The sequence below is a fragment of the Artibeus jamaicensis genome, unplaced genomic scaffold (assembly GCF_021234435.1).
Source record: "Artibeus jamaicensis isolate MK-2021 breed Jamaican fruit bat unplaced genomic scaffold, CSHL_Jam_final scaffold_612, whole genome shotgun sequence".
NCBI classification, from domain to species: Eukaryota; Metazoa; Chordata; class Mammalia; order Chiroptera; family Phyllostomidae; genus Artibeus; species Artibeus jamaicensis.
In genome coordinates, this window is record NW_026522049.1 from 5,624,033 (window position 1) to 5,641,708 (window position 17,676).

Below are 17,676 nucleotides of genomic sequence, written 5' to 3' on the forward strand. Positions count from 1 at the left end.
AATGAGGTGAAGGGTCGGACTCCTGAACACAAGGGAAGGACAGAATTTCTACTTCCCAGGCAACTGCTCCAGCAACTAAGCTCCTGCTTCTACACTGAGGCAGAGATGCTCTGGGGAAGAAGAGCTAGTCAGGTGAGGCAGTATGCCCCTCAGCCCATAAAGATAAAGGTTATACTAAGAACATTAAAAAAAAAACCCAAAACTTTTTAAAAGAAACATTAAAAACTCTCTATGATAAACATATAAAAATATCAAAATAATTTTTAGGCAAATTGTTTTTGGAGTAAGACAAACCATACCACACCTTGATGAAAATATCAGTAAGATACATTTTATGAAATATTTTACAGATAGTTCCTCATTCAGTTTTCTATGCACAGGTGGCTTTCAGGTAAATGAGGTCCTTTTGATTTGGGGCAGAGGGGAAGTAGACCCTTCCAATAAACATTTTTTTGATTTGTTAAGCTACACTGTTTTCTCACAGTATAAACTCTGAGGAAGAAAAACTTTTATTGAGCATCTACTGTGTATGCTAGGTACTTTGCACATTTTACATATATATATATATATATACACACACACATATATATACACACACATTATATATGTACGTATGTAAAAAATACATGCATGTCTATGTATATGAAAGAGCATCAGGAGAGAAACGCTACTGCCCTCATTTGCAGAGAAGGAAGTCCAGGCTGGGAGAGAGAAACACCCTGCCTAGGTGCACAGAGGGAGGAAATGTTACAGCCGAGATGTGAGAGCTCGGCGGCTGCATCCCAAAGCGTCCCTCCTCCGCACGGCTCACCTGATTCACGAGCACATCTCCCATCCTCTTGATGAGAAAGTTCCTTTCGCTTTTATCCACCAGGGATTCCTTCTTCCGCTCCAGGATCCTCTGAAAGAACTGGCTGTGGATGCTGATCAGCTCGTCCAAACACGGGAACAGCTTTTCCACCATCTGCTGCTCGAAGAGCAGGTCCGTCATCATCCCCCGGCTGTACACGTCGCTCATGATCTTGAGCGTGCGGACGTGGTGCAGCTCCGTCTGCATCAGCTCTGCCGGAGGGACAAAGCTCAGCGGTAAGGAAGGCCCAGCTACACGGATTCTCCTCCCAAGATCGCCTGCTGCTATGAGAGCCTCATTCAGTCTTATGGCTTCTGAAAGCTTAACTTAAACTTTAAAACTGGGTCAATAGCTATCTTTTCCCTGAAGTGGTCTCATCCTCTTTTCCCTCCATTTTTCAGTGGCCAACCACAGTGATATTGGATTACATCACTCTTTAATGATTTCCACACTGGTCTTCACTGGAATCGAAACCTTTCACAATTTCTGTGTTCCTATTTCCTAGAAATAACTGTTTAGTGTGTAGTCCTTAGTGTGGGGGAGGAATGAAATGGTCACAAGAGATTTCTTTGTAGGCCTGCTGCATAAATAAGCACACATAGTAAATAAACTGTTCGATAAAATTAAGGAAAATAATTTTAAATAGAAAAAAAGGATAGAAATAAGATCATGTCTTATACGTCAAAGAAAATCTCTGAGATGCTGTATACTTGGAAACTGACTTGCCAAAACCCAGTACATCACCGGATACAAGATTCCAGACAGCGCAACCAATGTCAGCAGAGCAAACGAAGCCTCTCACCATAGATCACTTCTTGCCGCTTCACCACGTCTTTCTTCTGCTGTTTCAGAAACTTGCTGTCTACCACCCGGCTCCAGGACTCGGCTTCCAGCTGTTTGGATTCAACTTCAAAGTCTCCCATCAGCTGTCCTTCATTCATATCTGTACCTACTCCTCAAAATATCAGAAAAATCAGGATCAGGATCATAGTCTATGACCTCTAAAAAGCCTATGATGGACTTTCCTTGGTGTGATAATTTCCTAAGACACAAACGCTCTCGTTGATCCAGGGGATATTCGCAGAACCATATTCCAGTGTGAGCAAAGAATCGTTTCCTGTTTGGGAGTGACACGCTCTACACTCCAGGCTTTGGCTGAGAGTGAGAACCATCACGCAAATGAAATGTGATGAAGACGTGATTCCTATGTGAAGGAGCAGTTGGGAGGGACCTGGGAATTTTACTTGTTTAAGGGAGCAAGCTTTCGACTGTGCCAGGAGAGCCAGAACTCAAAGTCTGGGGGAAAAAGAGTTTACACCGGCACACAACCACGTTAAAAGCAACGACATCCTTCCGTGGACAACTATCTAACAACTGGGCAGGTTTGATCACCAATTTACTATAAAGCACATAATGCTTTACAGACAATTTAGAGAATCTTCGCAGTAAGGAAGAGGCAGACACTATTATTCCATCAACACTTGCATTCTACGTAATGAAATAACACAATCTCTACAGAAAACAGGGACCGTAACCCCTTCTTACCCTCATCAGTAAGTGATTCTGTGGACTCATTGACCTTGACAATTTTATTTAGCGAGTCTGTGGAATGAGACAGGAATTTCCAGGTGTTCGATATGTTCTCATCGTTGCCAACTCTGGGGACAAAGAGAAGCACATCAACTACATTCTGAGGAGCTGTGGTTTGACAGCTGGCTGGAGGTGCCGTCGTGAGTGCAGACAGATTACTTAGGTCAAGAACTCAGCAATGAGAACTGACAATGGAAGGCATTCAGCATCACTGCAAACTTAAACTTTTTGAACCTTGGATTTTTTTAAATGACAGGTAGGAAGGAGAGCCCCCTCCCCACAGACTATATACACATTACAGAGGAAATTTCTCTTTCTGAAACTCATTGTCTAACCACTACACGTCTCCGCCTGTTCTCTAAATAACTATAGACTGAGTATTCTTTTTTTCATTAAAATTTTACTGGGGTGACATTGGTCATTCTTTTAATCTCTTGACCCCAACGCATCAGCTAACAAGTAGGCACCCAGTGTTTGTGATGTGACATAAAAGCAAGCCACAGTCATTTGCAACTTTAAATTGTATGTAAAGACCAACTTTACTGTCACAATGCAAATGTTGGTAACAACATTGAAAAGAAGGCCTTTGGTTGATCATAATACAAAGAGAAAAAATAAAAATACTAGAAACTGTGTTTTTCTTGAGGAGGAGGTGGAAATATCAGCCAGCACAGAGGCTTCAGAAAATACAGACAAAAAGAGAGTTACCATTTAGGTAAGAAGTCTCCTCCAGCCAAGGGTGAGAGAGACGTCAGAGATGTTTTGAGGCCTGCAAGTCAAGCATGTTACCCCAAACAGCCACTGACACCAGGGTCAGCCCTGGGCTACCATGTGACAGCTGAGGCCTCCACATTCAGGGGGTCACAGCCACTTCTGCAGGGATCACAAATGAACCCAGTGCCACTGAGTGGGTGGGAACCTCACCATAACAACTGGCCCACTATTCACTCCCATGAAAACAACTTAAGAGGCAAGAGGCAAGGTTGGAAAGCAAATTATAATAGAAACAAACAGACAGGGTTCATCCGATCAACAGAAAAGTATGACACCTGAAATACATAAGTGGTTGCAACTAACAATTCAGAATGCAATCACCTCTGCCCCTCCTACTTTTTGTTCTGATTTAGAAATCATCCTTTTCGAACCAGGGTCTTCAGAAGCAGGCCATAGAGTACAAAACTGCAGGACAACCTAGCACAACAATGGCACTGAAAGGGGACCCTTGTCACAAAGCAGTGGCCATGACTGTGCATGAAAATGTAATCCTCACACTCATCGGAATCTCTCAGTTGTGCACCATCCCATTATCTAACGCTTAAAAAAAAAACACAGCAGCAACTTTTTGCCAAATGCTATGATTATTATGCTCCTGTCGCCTGGATGTCAGCTGTGCTCTCTCTCAGTGCCCACTTACCCAGCAATGTTCTGTATGGACACGCTTTTGGACAGTGACACGCTCTGCTGGGACCGCCTGTGAGGAAACATGGGGGCCGCAGTGGTTTCCTCGGCCAGGAGGACCGCAGATCGAGGGCGCTCCTTGGGCTGCGCGGCTGCAAAGGGAGAGAAGGCACCAATGAAGCACCGCTGAGCCACGCCCACCAGCCCCGATTCACCTGACAATGCCAGAGGGAAGCCAGCTACAGAAGAACCGCTTGGCCCTGGGAGTGTAAAAGGGTCCACAAACCCTGTGGAGGACAATGCGGCAACGTCCATTAAAACTGTAAATGCGTCAAACTTGGACGCAGTAATTCCATTTCAGAACATGTTTGTTCCAAAAATGTCCTTGTCTGTGCTTGAACTGACACATGTCCAAAGTTATTCAATGCAACATTGCTGATAAAAGCAAAATACTGGCAATGACACAGTATCAGAAGATCAATTAATAAATTATGGTACACTAGGCAATGGAATAGTATGTAGTTTTAAAAAATATGATCCCCCTCCATGAATTGACACAGATCTTAAAGATAATATAGTAAGGGGGAAAATAAATCAAGGTAGAATTAAATGCAGGACAATCGTAATTTTTAAAGAAAAATTAATAGTCTGATATTAATAATAAAATTTTTCAAAAAGAAAACTGGGAAAGATTAAGTATAAAGCCAAAAAGAGTGACTGCCTGTAGGGTGGGATGGAAATCAGTCAACGAGAATTAAGAATTGTGTGAAAACGTTATGCATGCCAACATTTACACTAAATCAAAAAGAAAACGAGACGGAAAGACTGGCAGGACGAAGGGACCGGCAGAGACGGCGGAGCGCCTGCCAGGGCACGACTGAGCTGCTGGTTGGATGTGCAAAGGGCCACCCCTCCCACCGGTTGGGGGCGGGCCCGGGGAGGCCTATGCACTGTAGAAGCTCCCCGTGATTCCTCTGCATGCTGTCTGAGAACACAGATTTTGACCAATTCCTTTAATTTACCGATGAGGAAGATGCAAGGCTTGTTTAATGCCACACAGCTCATTTGTCCTCAAACTGCGTATTTCTCCTGAACATGACCAAACAGGAACCTGGAGCCCTAATTTTATGCTAAGGTGGTCACACTGGCATTTGCATAGGAAATTATTCTTCCTTGGTAAGCATGTTCCTGCCCCAGACATGAACTGCATTATTGGTCCATCCTCAGGAGCAGAAGGAAATAAGACTGGGGTAGCTGTTATGACTTCACAGTATTATCAGGACGTTTCTGCCTTAATATAAAACTCCAAGAAACCATTAATTTCCAATTCCAATCCTATTTAGAAGGTGACACAATAGAACACCAGAAACACGCCACACTACGACACCACCAGACCCTTCCTGCCGGAAGCACACCAGGAGGATGAGATGGGGGCTGGACCCAACGGAGGCTCCAGGTGGCTCAGAGAAACAGGGATGCACTCAAGGGCACAGAAGCCGGGGGTGCAGCCTCAGTGTCAGGACGGAGTGTGTGGGTCAGATCTGATGGGGGGAAGCAACAATGGATCTTGAAGAAGGTGAGGATGTGGACAGGTCAGAAGAAGAGAGGACACTGTGCTGAGGAGAGCTGTGTGAATGAAGGCAGACGTGATCACACAGTATTAGAGTATTAAGGTGGATGGGTAAGTACAAGAGGGAGCAAGTAGGATGTGTGAAAGGGATCATCAGTGAAGGGCTGGAGAAGCAGAATGAGGTTCAATAGGCAAGATCTCATTTGATTCACTCAAGTGTGAGGCACTGCAAACAAGTGTAACTCTCAACTCACTCAAGGGGGATTTCAAGATGCATAGGGGCCAGCTGCTTAAACACACAGGACCACCACAGTGCTAATACACTAACTAGAAACCTTTCAAGAGAGTTTCATGGCAGAATGTTAAGATTTAGGTCACAAAATCTGCAGCCTCCCACAGCTTACCACAAAATGGGTACTCAAATCTTGATGAAGAACAAATGAATAACGATAGAGGTCTGGAACCGGAGAGTGAAAGAGAACTATGGGCGGGGCTGAGCCACTTACGCTTGTTCCTCATAATGACTGTGGGCAGTGAAGACGTGTCCTGCGCCTGCAGGCTCCCTTTGGGCTGCTGTGAGAAAAGAAAGCACACACATGAAGACTGCATGTACGATTTCTCTTCCATCCAGTTTCAAGGAGCCTGAGTAGGAAGACAGCCCAGTGCTCCTACCTTCCTGCTCGGTCCCTTGCCAGTGGTCCTCAGCACCCTCTGTCCCAGCCAGTTGCCCCCACGGCCTGTCCTCTGAACCTGCCACGCATGCCGATGCCACACACGCTGTGTTTTCTGCCTGGAATCATCTCGCCCTCACAGGCCTGACAGTCTTCTCTCGCACAACCACTTACCTGAGCACTGCCTCTCTGGCCAAGCTGTCCTATGTTCTGCTTCTTGCCCAACACAGTGCCCAGCATCTCACTAGGATGCTGCACACCCCTCCACGTAGTGTCTGCCTCATCTCTGGTCATCGTCTGCCTGCCCACCTACCCCACCAGCATGCTGGTCCCCAAACACCTGCTGTGCCTTCTGCACTCGATTTCTCCAGTGACTACCATGTATCAGGTGCTAAATAATTCCTATGTGAAGTGCTATTTATAGTGAGGGCTTTTGTTGTAGCATGCAGCAGGCTCACTTTGTGTGTGAAACCACAGACTGCAGCAGCTAGTCTGGCATAACTCATTAGTGGAAAACAAGTCACTTCCAATTAAAAATGGGACTTCCCTTTTAGGTTCCACTCTGTTATACAGGGGACACTGTATGTCACTGTTTTCCTACAGAACCCAGTACACAATACATCCACTACAGTGATGAGTCTCCTCAGGGATCACACACTCAAACCTGGTTCGATAGGTAAGATCTCACTGATTCATTAAAGGCCAGGCAGGTAGCAAGTGACAGGCAAGGTGTGGGGGTGGGGAGAGAGGCCATCTGGAAATGTACTTCCTGCCTGCAGGAGGCAGCCGCCACCGTCTCTCCCACACTGAAGGACCCACCAGCCAGGCCCCCCGCTGAGTGCTGAGGATCCATCAGTGGGTCCAACAAACACTCCTGACCGACTGCTTGGCAAGTTTGCACTTACGTTCTCATGGGGGAAGGGACAGCCCATAAAAAAGTAAATGTAATCAATAAATACAGACTATTAAACACAGACTCTGAGAAGGTGATTAGGGCTTTAGAAAAAAAAAAAAGCAAAGCTGAGAATTGGGAATGCTGGGTAAGGGGAAGTAAGATTTTAAATAACTGCATTAACTGAAATAAAAAAATACTTCATGAGCCACCCAGATGTATATCCACGGGCTATGTAAGATCCGGGGTACAGAAGTCTGCTCTTCCCCTGGTTCACTGCATCTGCAGTGTGGTCCTCGGACTAGTGGCACCAGCACTGCCTAGGACTCCCCAGAAATGCAGACCCTGGGCTCCAACCCAGAATCTGAATCTCTGGGGCCCAGTGAGCCCATGAGATGGTGCTGATGGTGGTTCAAGTATGTAAATGTATCTGGTTACCGATGAGCCTACAGCACCTGAGTGAGCATTTGTGTAGGTGCGGCTGGAAGCACAGCGACAAACAGACACTCTGGGGCAGCAAAACACAGGCTCCCTGAAAGGTACGCCCCCGAACCTGTACTCTGACCTTAAGGGCTGACTGAGGAGTGGTGCACACCAGGTGCTGCCACACCCCACCCTTGTGTCATCTGATCAGAGCCATTGGCACAGACCCGAGGGAGAGGGACTGCCAGACAGGCGTCTGAGCTAACCCTCCGCAGCAACCCCTGGCCTCTACAGCCCTCCAGCCTCCTCAGCCCCCGGCCCCTGCTGCTGGCCTTGGAGGCTCCAATGAGGCAGCAGGCATGCAAACTGCTGGAAGAGAGGTCTGCAGATGCAGTTACCAGGGGCACAAAGAGAACCCCAGAGAAAGGTGCATTTAACGTGGAGAAGTTCTGAATCCATTTCCCAAAAGGCACAAAGTCCCAAGTGGGTTAATTAGAAAGAGAATCAATTACTTAGGAAGAAATTTTTTTTGTTGTTAGTCTGGTCTCAAAGTTGGTACCAAATGAGTAAAAAAAAACAAAAACAAAACAAAACCCGCCCTGGCTGGTGTAGCTCAGTGGATTGAGCATAGGCCTCTGAAGCAAAGGGTTGCCAGTTTGATTCCCTCTCAGGGCACATGCCTGGGTTGCAAGCCAGGTCCCTAGTAGGGGACACATGAGAGGCAACCACATTTTGATGTTTCTCCCTCTCTTTCTCCCTCATTTCCCTTCTCTCTAAAAATAAATACATAAAATCTTTAAAAAACAAACAAAAAATAAATAAAACCCACAGTCCCAACTCTCCCAGCTCCAAAGATTTTATTACTTTAGCCAAAAACGTCTTACCTTCATCTTGACCTTTGCACAGGAGGCCAGACTTTCTCTACAGCCTTTGTGGACAAAAGCACTGCAGTCTGCAAGGAAAGCAACAAACCCGAGGTGACATTGCTGAAACAGACAGACCCCAGCGCCCGCCACCCTGCCCCAGCAGCCCGCGGACTTCCAAGGGAGCGCACTCCCACTTCAGAATGTGACTGAATGGAAGCACAGATTGCAGCCTTCTTCTCCGAAGCAAGCGTGTGATGTCACTCGGAGGAGAAGGAACAAGAGCAGATGTGATTTCTGATTAACAAAGACTAGAAGTCTGGAACTTCTACAAGGCAAGAAGCTGAACGGTGACCAAAACTAAAACTGAAAGTGTCTGCCATCAAAACTTAAGTCACAAGGAAATTAATAAATAAAGCCCCTTGACAGGGGCTGTGAACCGTGTATGACTGGGTCAAAGGTAGAGCACGAATCTGAAAATCTGTTTCTGTCCTTGTGCCTGGGGTCTTACCTACCCTGAGCTTTCTACAACCTGCCCCGAGTCCAGAGCCACAGAAGAAAGGTCATGAGAATGACCCCTAGCATCTCTGGGAGGCCTGACTCAAGAAAAAGCGGGCGACTTCCTGCATGATGAAGCAGAGACCACAATTTTTGCCAAGGACAATTTTATCTGAACTCTTATTTGTCACTCTCTTGGCCAGACAGGGCCAGTGACGTGGAAACCCAGCTCTGTGGGCCTCAGAAGGGTCAGCATCACACTCACTGCTGCCATGAAGTCAGAACCCAGCCCCGAGCCAGAGGGCCAGAGGTGAAGTGGAAACCAGTCAAAAGTCCGTCTGTGGGGACACACGATGACAACTGCCTCTCCAGGGAACAGGCTCCCTGAGAAAATCAGCCAGATACCCTGCGTTAGGCAGCGCTTCCCACAGACTCAGGAAGCACCGCAGCTTCTGTTCTCTCAGCTCATACATATGGGTGGGGTTGGGGTGGGGGGAGTGGAGTGGGGTCGGGGGGAGTGGAGTGGAGTGACAATGGGGAGGGGACACCACCAGGATGGAAGCTGCCAGAGAGAGCCCCAGACCCCACAGGCCTTCCCCCATTTCTTCCTCAGCAGTTGCTCCTACTTGGTCCACAGACCTCCCTGCCCGAACACGACTGCTCACGCTGTGCTGTGATTTTCCCCGGTGCTCCTGCAGGGCACAGGCCCTTCGCCTCCTGCTGAGTCTTCAGTATGCTCTCTGCTGCAGGGCCTGGCTCATGGCACCCATTCAGATGTCTGTTCTCCTCAAAAGCCAACTGCCCCAACATGACCCTGATTACAGTATATCAACAACTTTTTCAAAGGAATACAAGAAGAACAGCTGTGAAACTAAGTTTGATTTAGGTCCTGACTCTGCTAATTAGTTCACGTGACCCTATGCAAGGCCCATCTCTATTGGCCTGTTTCCTCACCTATAAAATGAAAGACCACATTCCCCCAAGTTCCTTCTGTCTGTGATTCTGTAAGACTCTATGCAACATCTCTTGAAGAAAGGGATAATTTTTCCAAGTAGATCCCACTAGACTGCCCCATGAGGTTCACATGCAGGAGGATTTTCAACCTCTAAGTCATCAGAATTATCGCCAGGAAAGGCCCATCCTTCAGGGCTTGGTAACCCCAGTGGCTCTGAGTCTCCTTTTGTCAGCAGAGGGGTGGGAAGGGGGCAGGCGGGGTGAGGGTTTGTTCTGGGCCTTTTACTCTCAGGCATAGCGATAGCTCTGATCTAGCGAGTGTCCTCTAGGTCCAGCCCATGTGAAATTCACAGTCTGGTCATTCTCCTGATGTTAATGAGCCAAAAGAGACATCCAAGGTCATTTAAGCAATGACCGCACGAGAGCCTCTCCTCGGGAAGGCTCCTTCAGGAGAGTGACAAGAGGAAGAGCCTGGGAGGGTTTATCTCAGTCAAAACTTTCTTCCTGCTTCAACTATTTTCTCCTTCAGGAACAGACTGCCAGGGAGCTGTTTGGATTTTCTTATACACACTTCCTTATTCTTAAAAAAAAAAAAAACACATTTATGATAAATTAAAACTTTCAATTAGGTTTCATTATCTTATATTCCACTTACAAAAGAGCATTTTCTCTTTCATTTTAATGAAGATCGATACCGTTTTATGCATCTGTGGGCAACACAGGAAGTGGTGGATTTGCTTGAAAACTTGCCACCAACTCTGATGTACACAAGTGGCCGCCCAGCACACTGTAAGCAGAGCTTGTAGTCAAGCTGCATCTGTTTCCTTCCTCCCAAGGAGCCCGTTGGTCCTACAGTGAATTAATGAACTGATGACAATTTCTGAGGGAGTGGTGCTGGTACTTTCAAACAGACTTCAGCAACATCCAAGTTCTCAGGCCAACGTCAGAGACTTAAGAGACAACTCCAAGGGATGAATCATCAAAGTAGAAATCATGTTTAAAGTGTGCTTCCAGTAAACAACTTTTCACACAAATTCACTTTTTGGAGACCTGTCCCCAAACCCACCACTTGGGAGAAAGTTTAATACGTTCTAGAACATGGTCACAAATCTTAGGGATAAACCCTTTGCATGGACTTCTGCTTAACGTCCTCAAGTACCTACTTGAAAGCCACTTGACTTGTTTCCCAGCTGCCCCGGACTTAGCTCACAGCGACGGTTTTAGTGGTGTGTGTGGGTGATTTGGAAGCTTCAGCCCCACAGACAGCAGCCAAACTCAGGAGGCTAAAACCTTATTCTGTTTTGGAAAATAGACCATTACCAAGAACACAAGACTCGGAGACCAATTAAATACATTGTCAAGCTCTCTGCCACAGACCATGCCATGTTGTTAGGGAACGCAAAGAATTATTTAACCTCTTACTTTTTTTTTTTTTGAAGATTTCCTAATAGCAGTAAACAACTTGCCTTCATTCAAAGAGGTCTTGGCACAGAGGTTTATAGGAACAGGGCCGACCCCTAATTAGATTTCTCCCAAGTTAAAGAGCAAACAGCCCAGACTTCAATTTATTTTGTCACTATGAGGCGGCAACAAACAAAAGAAAAGAAAGGAAAGCCCACAGCACTGGGACTACCATCTACCTGTTGTGGCTTTTTTTTCTCTTTAACCTCTGCCATCAACCAGCCCAAATCTTTGGTGAACTATTATATACTGTACATTCTTCCTCTTATGGCAGAAAAAATACAACCACCCTTTTAGAGAGACGAGCTTAAGAAAATCAGCTTTATGAGAGTTCAGGGGAGTGGCCAGGCCAAACCGAACTGAAATTACAGAATGGTGTCAATATGCAAGAACTGCCCCTCAAGGGAAGGATTCCCCCTGAGCTCCACGCAGTGGGAGCTCTGAAGGAGGGGGTTTTCTGACACCTCATCAGGTGATGATCCACTGATCATCAGGCCACATGCTCAAAAGTTCTGATTCCTCTGCTTACTAGACACAGATGTGAGCAGCAATGCTGACCTGGTGAAAATCCTCTGATCCTTAAGGATACAGGTTAAAGAATTACCTTATTCCAGGAAAGATGTGACTCCTTCCTACCATTTCACACCTCACCAAGCAAACTAAAACAGCAGAGACAATGAAAACCTCTGAAGTATGAGCAATTTAGATATACACGTTCCAAAGTTCTTTTCTGCAGCTTCTGGTTAAACATCTTTGGGGCATGTGGGGCATGGCCTGGTCTGGACCAACAGCGTTAGATACCGAGGCCTGCAAGATTTCTCGGTAACCGGTGTAGTAACCACAGTGCTGATATGCAGAGCAAGAGGAAAGCCACAGAAAAGGGCCAAATCATCTTAGCTGAAGCGCTCACATAACAACAGTATTTTTCAAAAGAACATCGGTAAACAAGAATTAAACAAAATGCTGGTGTGAGATGAAACATGCAGAGGCACTTATTTTTCCTGTCTTACTGTGGCTCGGGGTCATCATCAAGTGCAGATACTAAGCCTTCAATCTGGATTTCTATCTTTGGTATATTTGAAAGAAAATAAAGACACTTCAGTTCATTAGCACAAAACAAAACAAAACTGCCTCTCTGCTTAAATAAGAATTGACTTTTAGATTCTTCTTTCATCTTCCTTTTCCCTGAACAACAAACTTCTTTTCTTCGATCAATTACATGTACTTTACTATCTCATAGGAGGAATGCACTTTAAGTAGTCAGAAAACATCTACCTCGACAGCTGTCTTTCCAGGTAAAATCCAAAGCAAACCCCAAACGGCGCACATACTTTAAACTCTTCTGTTTCCTGCTCAGGCTGCGGCTGGTCTACTTGTTTATTTTTTTTAATCAAGACAAACAGCCATCCACAAAAGTACTCAGAAGCTGCTAACACAACAGAAAGTGAATCAACAATCATCTCCATATCATCTTACATGTGTTTAAAACAAACAGAACAGAACCACTGGCCAGACCCAAAAACCCAAACATGCCAGATTCCTGTGAAGGACTCCGCCAAGCATTCCAAAGACTTGTGGCAGCTGGAAGGAACAGCCGACTGCTCAAGGGCAGCTTTCCATAACTTAAGAAAGAGGAACTGGAAAGACACTCCTGTCCTTTCCCCATAAAAGTGCCCTGATCCTAAAAGGACCTGCCAAGGTTCTCCTGAATTAAATTACTCGAGGTGTCCTGAGGAGGCGCTTCTCTCTTTGTATTCACTGTCATCCCCCACGCCCCCGGGGACAGGCTACAACGGAGGACCTGTAACGGGGGGCTCTGCTCCTTGCTATTCCTAGGCTCTGTGGCCAGGACCGCTTCTATCTAGTACTCACAAGGGACTCAGCTTTGGACTCCAGTGGAGTCAATGCTGATTTGCTTTACAACATTCTATCCTATTAAATCTCTTAGCGTTTGCATGCAGGAGGGTCAAGGAAAGTGACTGAAGACATTTGGAAGGAGGTGCCAATCAACACTGGCCATCACAACACATCACCATGATGCAACTTATGTGCCTGATGTCCCTAAACCAGGAGTCAAAACAGGCTGAGCAGCTGCTTGGGGTCCGAGGCTCAGGGGCCAGAAAGCAGAGCTGTTAAACCAAAGGGAGGCAAACAACTAACTGGAGGGATGCTGCGTTTGCTGAGACTCCTGGGAAGATCCTGGACACTACGGGGGATGGAGGGAAGGGAAAAAGACTCTGAGTCCTCCAATTACTCATATTTTCCACTTCCGGCCAAGATAACAGATGGCGCTTCATGCACACAAATACTCACTGCAGGCTCTGTTCTTCAGGAAGCTGGCGAGAATTAGCCAATTACTTTAGTACTTTGGCTTCTTTGGGAAGATGACTATACATTCTTCCTCTCCTAAGCCTTGATATCTCCCCTCTTCTCTTTGTAAGTGGCAGGCTGAGCACACTGTCCTACGCACACCCGAATGCTACTCCCCTGAACTACAGTGCAGTTTTGTTGTCTCACAAAGCAACCCCATGCCAGCTGCAGGTTTAATTCTGAGTCATTAATTGGACTAACACCTAATATGGCCAAGGAATAGAATTCAACCATTTTAACCTAGAAAAAACAAATACAGAAAAACCGATGGCCAGTCTAAGGCGAAACACACTAGCATAAAAACTCTTTCCAACCCAAATTTAAATTGAAAAGTTGTCTGGAGCTCGTCACGGGGAGAGTCGTCCACTCACTATAACCATAAACCAATGAATGGTTTGTACACCCACACACCCACTGCTCTCGACAGCACAAAGAAAACCATTCTCTAGGTCTTCCAGGCAGGCTTTCCACCTCTCTCGTCCCTGAACCTTCTCTGACACATCAGGACCCAGAGTCAGCAGAATCGGCTCCACTGCTTCTTGCTCGGGAGGAGCGGTCAGTGACAGTGACAGCCACACAGCAAACCCTCCTCACTGCTCTGCCAGGCTGACTCCTTTCCAGGGACAATTCTGCTCCTTGTCCACTAAGTTCCAGAGTCAGAGAGACCAGCAGAAAAACTTTGGAAACTATCCGTGAGCCAAGGCTTGCACTCGTTTTTACTCATATCAACAACATATAAGGACCGTGTCAATCCAAATGACCCCAAAGTCTAAAATGAAAACTTGGTCTCCTTCAATCTCTGCTCTCCTAATCTGCTTCTTCAAAGTGTTAACAGTTTGGTATACATCCTTTTAGACAGTCTTGTATATTTACACAAACGAATACCGTTTACTTGTTTTCTACAAAGTGGAACACATACAGTATTGATGGCCTTTCCCACTCACCCGCTTGTCTAGGACACCTGTTTGCATCTACAGATCCGACTTCAGTGGCTGGCAGGGTCCGGTCTGCGGGCCACGTCCAGCTCACCTCCACTTGTGAGCACAGCCACTTTCGCTTCTTGTCTCGCCTGTGGCTGCTTTCCCGCCACAAGCCCAACACTCTGCTGTCGGCTCCTTCACAAGAACGTCTGCCAACTCCTGATCCATCCTGTGTGCCTCAGAGCCAGCCCAGTATTCCACCTGACCTAATGAATATGACCTAATGAGTAGGTCATATTTTTCCCCACGATGAATAATGCTGCAATGAGCAAGTACCAAGGATTATACGTTGGGACCTCTTTTTTATAAGCCGCTGTGTAAGCAACCTGAAGAAGGAGCCTCTAATTATTCCAACCACTAAAAAGAAAGGATAATCACGGGATGTGAGAGGGGTGCTGAACACAGCTGCAGTGGCCATCAGATTACCTGGTATAAATGTATCAAATTGATATGTTGTATGCCTTCAATTTACACAATGCTATATGTCACCTGCCCTCAAAAAGGAATGAAAGGTGGCTGGCATACACTGCCACTCAGTAAATATCTGCTAACAGACCACTTTTGAATGAATCACAATACCAACCACAGTACCTTGAAGAGTTCAGGAAACTGATCTTTACTGAGTAACTTCATTTACAATAAAAAAAACCCTCAAGGGCCTAATTATTGATAATTAAGTGTAAAAATATAAACCCTGTCTGAAGTCATCAGGGTTCTCTGGGTTATGCGCCCAGCTCTCCCCTAACTAACCCATGTGACACATGAAAAGCCATTTCCTTCTTTTCTACAAGAACATAAATCACAACCACCCACTGATGAAGCAGACACTGAAATACGTGAGAGATCTCCATGTGGCTCCTTCAAGGACTTGCTTTTATTCCTCAAGTTTTATTCAGTTCCTGTTTAAATCTACACCTTAGTTGTATAATGCCCTGATCTTTCACTGAGGATTCTATTCATTTTACCTTTTAATAATTCTCAACATCTCTTGCTTGGGTCCTGCTAACTCTTCCACACGGTGGTTTACCTCTGTGTGTGTTGCCTATGCAGTTTTTATCGTAAGCCCAGCTCCAGCTTTCCGGGGCTCTTTCCCTCCCACGGGAGCCCCCGACACCCTGTTTTGCCCAAGTGACCCCATGGTGCGGTCCTGTGTCTGCGGCAGCTGGGATCCCGCAGCGTCTCTCCAATCCTGGACCCGGATCCCACGAAACCCCCGGTGAGATTTCTGAGCTTGGGGTTCCAGCACAAATGGAGGGTGTATGTTTTAACCCCAGATTTCGTGGGTGGTGCAGAATTCTCACTCAGGGTCCTGTGCCTTGCTGCTTCTGAACAGCTGGGGGGGCTGAGTTGTTCTAGGCCCTTCAGCATGAATGTGAGTCTTTGAAACTTTTGGTTTATTCAGGGGCTCGGTTCCAGTGCTCACTGTGTGACCTGAAGCCACACATCCTGTCCCCAAGTGAAGGGGTACTCTTTATTGCGGTGACTCTGACTTCCCTCAGGTACTTTCCTTTCTGCGGGCTCAGTTTGTTATTAGTTTTTTTTTTTAAGAATATATTTTATCAAACTTTTTTCTGTTTTATAGCAGAAAGCAGGTGTTCAGTCTGCTTTACCAATGAGGTTCCTTGACTATCAAGTTCATAGTGCCAATCGAGAAACACAGCCCACCCTGTTTTTCTCCTTTCTCCCAGACCAGAGCTCCACCCATGGAGAACAGGCACTTGGCAGGAGGGATTCACAAAGTGATTCTCTGGAAGACAGGAGGAAATTTTTCCAGCTCTCATTCACACTGACTGAAAAGAGAAATGAAGTAAATGTATAGATGGATATGCTGGGCCGCCCTCAGCCTGTGTGTGAGGCAGCTTCACTTCACATGTGACATGCGAGTTTCTGGAGAAAAGAAGACTGACACCAAGTCCTGCAAAGAAACTATGACTCTAAGACAGTAAGCATAAATAACAATATTAATAACTAACCAGAGAACAAGAAAATGGCAAATCTGACTTCTCTCGGTCCCAGAATGAGCTCTCTGTCAGTACTGCACAGGGCACCTATGTAATTTTTATGTTAAATATATAAACCCTGTGTAAGAAGGCTAAACATATGTTACTGGCAAACAAACAAGCAGACAAGTGCTTGCTGAGACTATGGTAGGCAACCAAGTTATCCCACCACCGAGAGGTGGGCTGTGTCCAGCTGCTAAGAAATTATCCTGGAGACGTTCAACGGGTGTGCTAGGCATGGTCCTATCAGAACTGGGGCTCCACAACAAATACACTGGGGTACACTGGACAGTGACAGTCTCTTGTTCCCTGGAGGACACATAAAACTTACTGCGCTGGAGTTCTCAGCTTGCTGGAGAGTTACGCGTGAAGGAGGACGAGCGTGCGTGACACCTGCCCACACGGATGCGTTACGATTTAGATGACAGTCCTCCAGAGGTTTTTGTTTTTTGAAGTAGGACAGTAAAACAAAGAGGGCTGCAGACAACATCTGGGGTATAATATGTCCACAAAAGTCGTTCTACAGGAATATGGGCGACGAGGCCCATCCTGTAGAAAGTCCCAACAGCTGTAGCACAGGTAAGACAGGCTGCAGGCTACGTAGCAGCTGTAACTTCACTCTCATCTTCTAGACAAGAGCGCGGAGACTGCAAATTATTGTTGTAGTAACTTCCAATCTACTCAAATAAACTTGTAAGAATTTTCAATTCCAAAAAGGGAACTATTTTTAGTGACAGATCACTGGGATACTCCATAAAGAAGGACTGAATGGGAGATGAGGTCATGACACCACGGTCTGCAAAGTGCTCCTTGGAGCCTGAATCACGCACTGATCAGTCTGCAGTGGGTACAGGCATAAGGTGATGCTCAGGGCCACAGCCCTGGGGGCGACTGGGCCGGGCCTGGCGGGCTGATCCGCAGACTCTGCACACGTCTGACCACAGGAGCCTCCTCCATCTGCCCTGGTGTGTGTGAGAAGGATGGTCACTTTCTATCTGTGCGGCAAAATTTCTAGATGTTCTGCCTTGGAACAGGTGTCTGCAAATCAGTGCTGGGGGGGGCGGTCAAAGCTGGCCTATGCCTATTTTCATATGGGGCATGAGCTACCCATATTTTTAAATGGTTGAAAATATTTTTTAATTTTTAAGAGGCCATG

At 46.2% G+C, this 17,676-nt stretch overlaps 1 protein-coding gene across 10 annotated transcripts in view; it reads right to left on the reverse strand.

The window, feature by feature from the left end:
• AKAP13 (A-kinase anchoring protein 13) overlaps positions 1-17,676 on the reverse strand; it is a 227,054-nt gene that overhangs the window by 20,710 nt on the left and 188,668 nt on the right. For 8 of the 10 annotated variants that reach the window (XM_053658874.1, XM_053658873.1, XM_053658872.1 and 5 more), the window contains 6 exons: positions 8,279-8,346; positions 5,915-5,981; positions 3,855-3,990; positions 2,396-2,508; positions 1,653-1,805; positions 812-1,062 (listed from right to left, as the gene is read on the reverse strand). In XM_053658874.1, the coding sequence (XP_053514849.1) occupies positions 812-1,062; positions 1,653-1,805; positions 2,396-2,508; positions 3,855-3,990; positions 5,915-5,981; positions 8,279-8,346 (788 nt within the window). The remainder of the gene's footprint in view (positions 1-811; positions 1,063-1,652; positions 1,806-2,395; positions 2,509-3,854; positions 3,991-5,914; positions 5,982-8,278; positions 8,347-17,676) is intronic. The other 2 variants (XM_053658871.1, XM_053658869.1) reach the window with 2 other exon arrangements.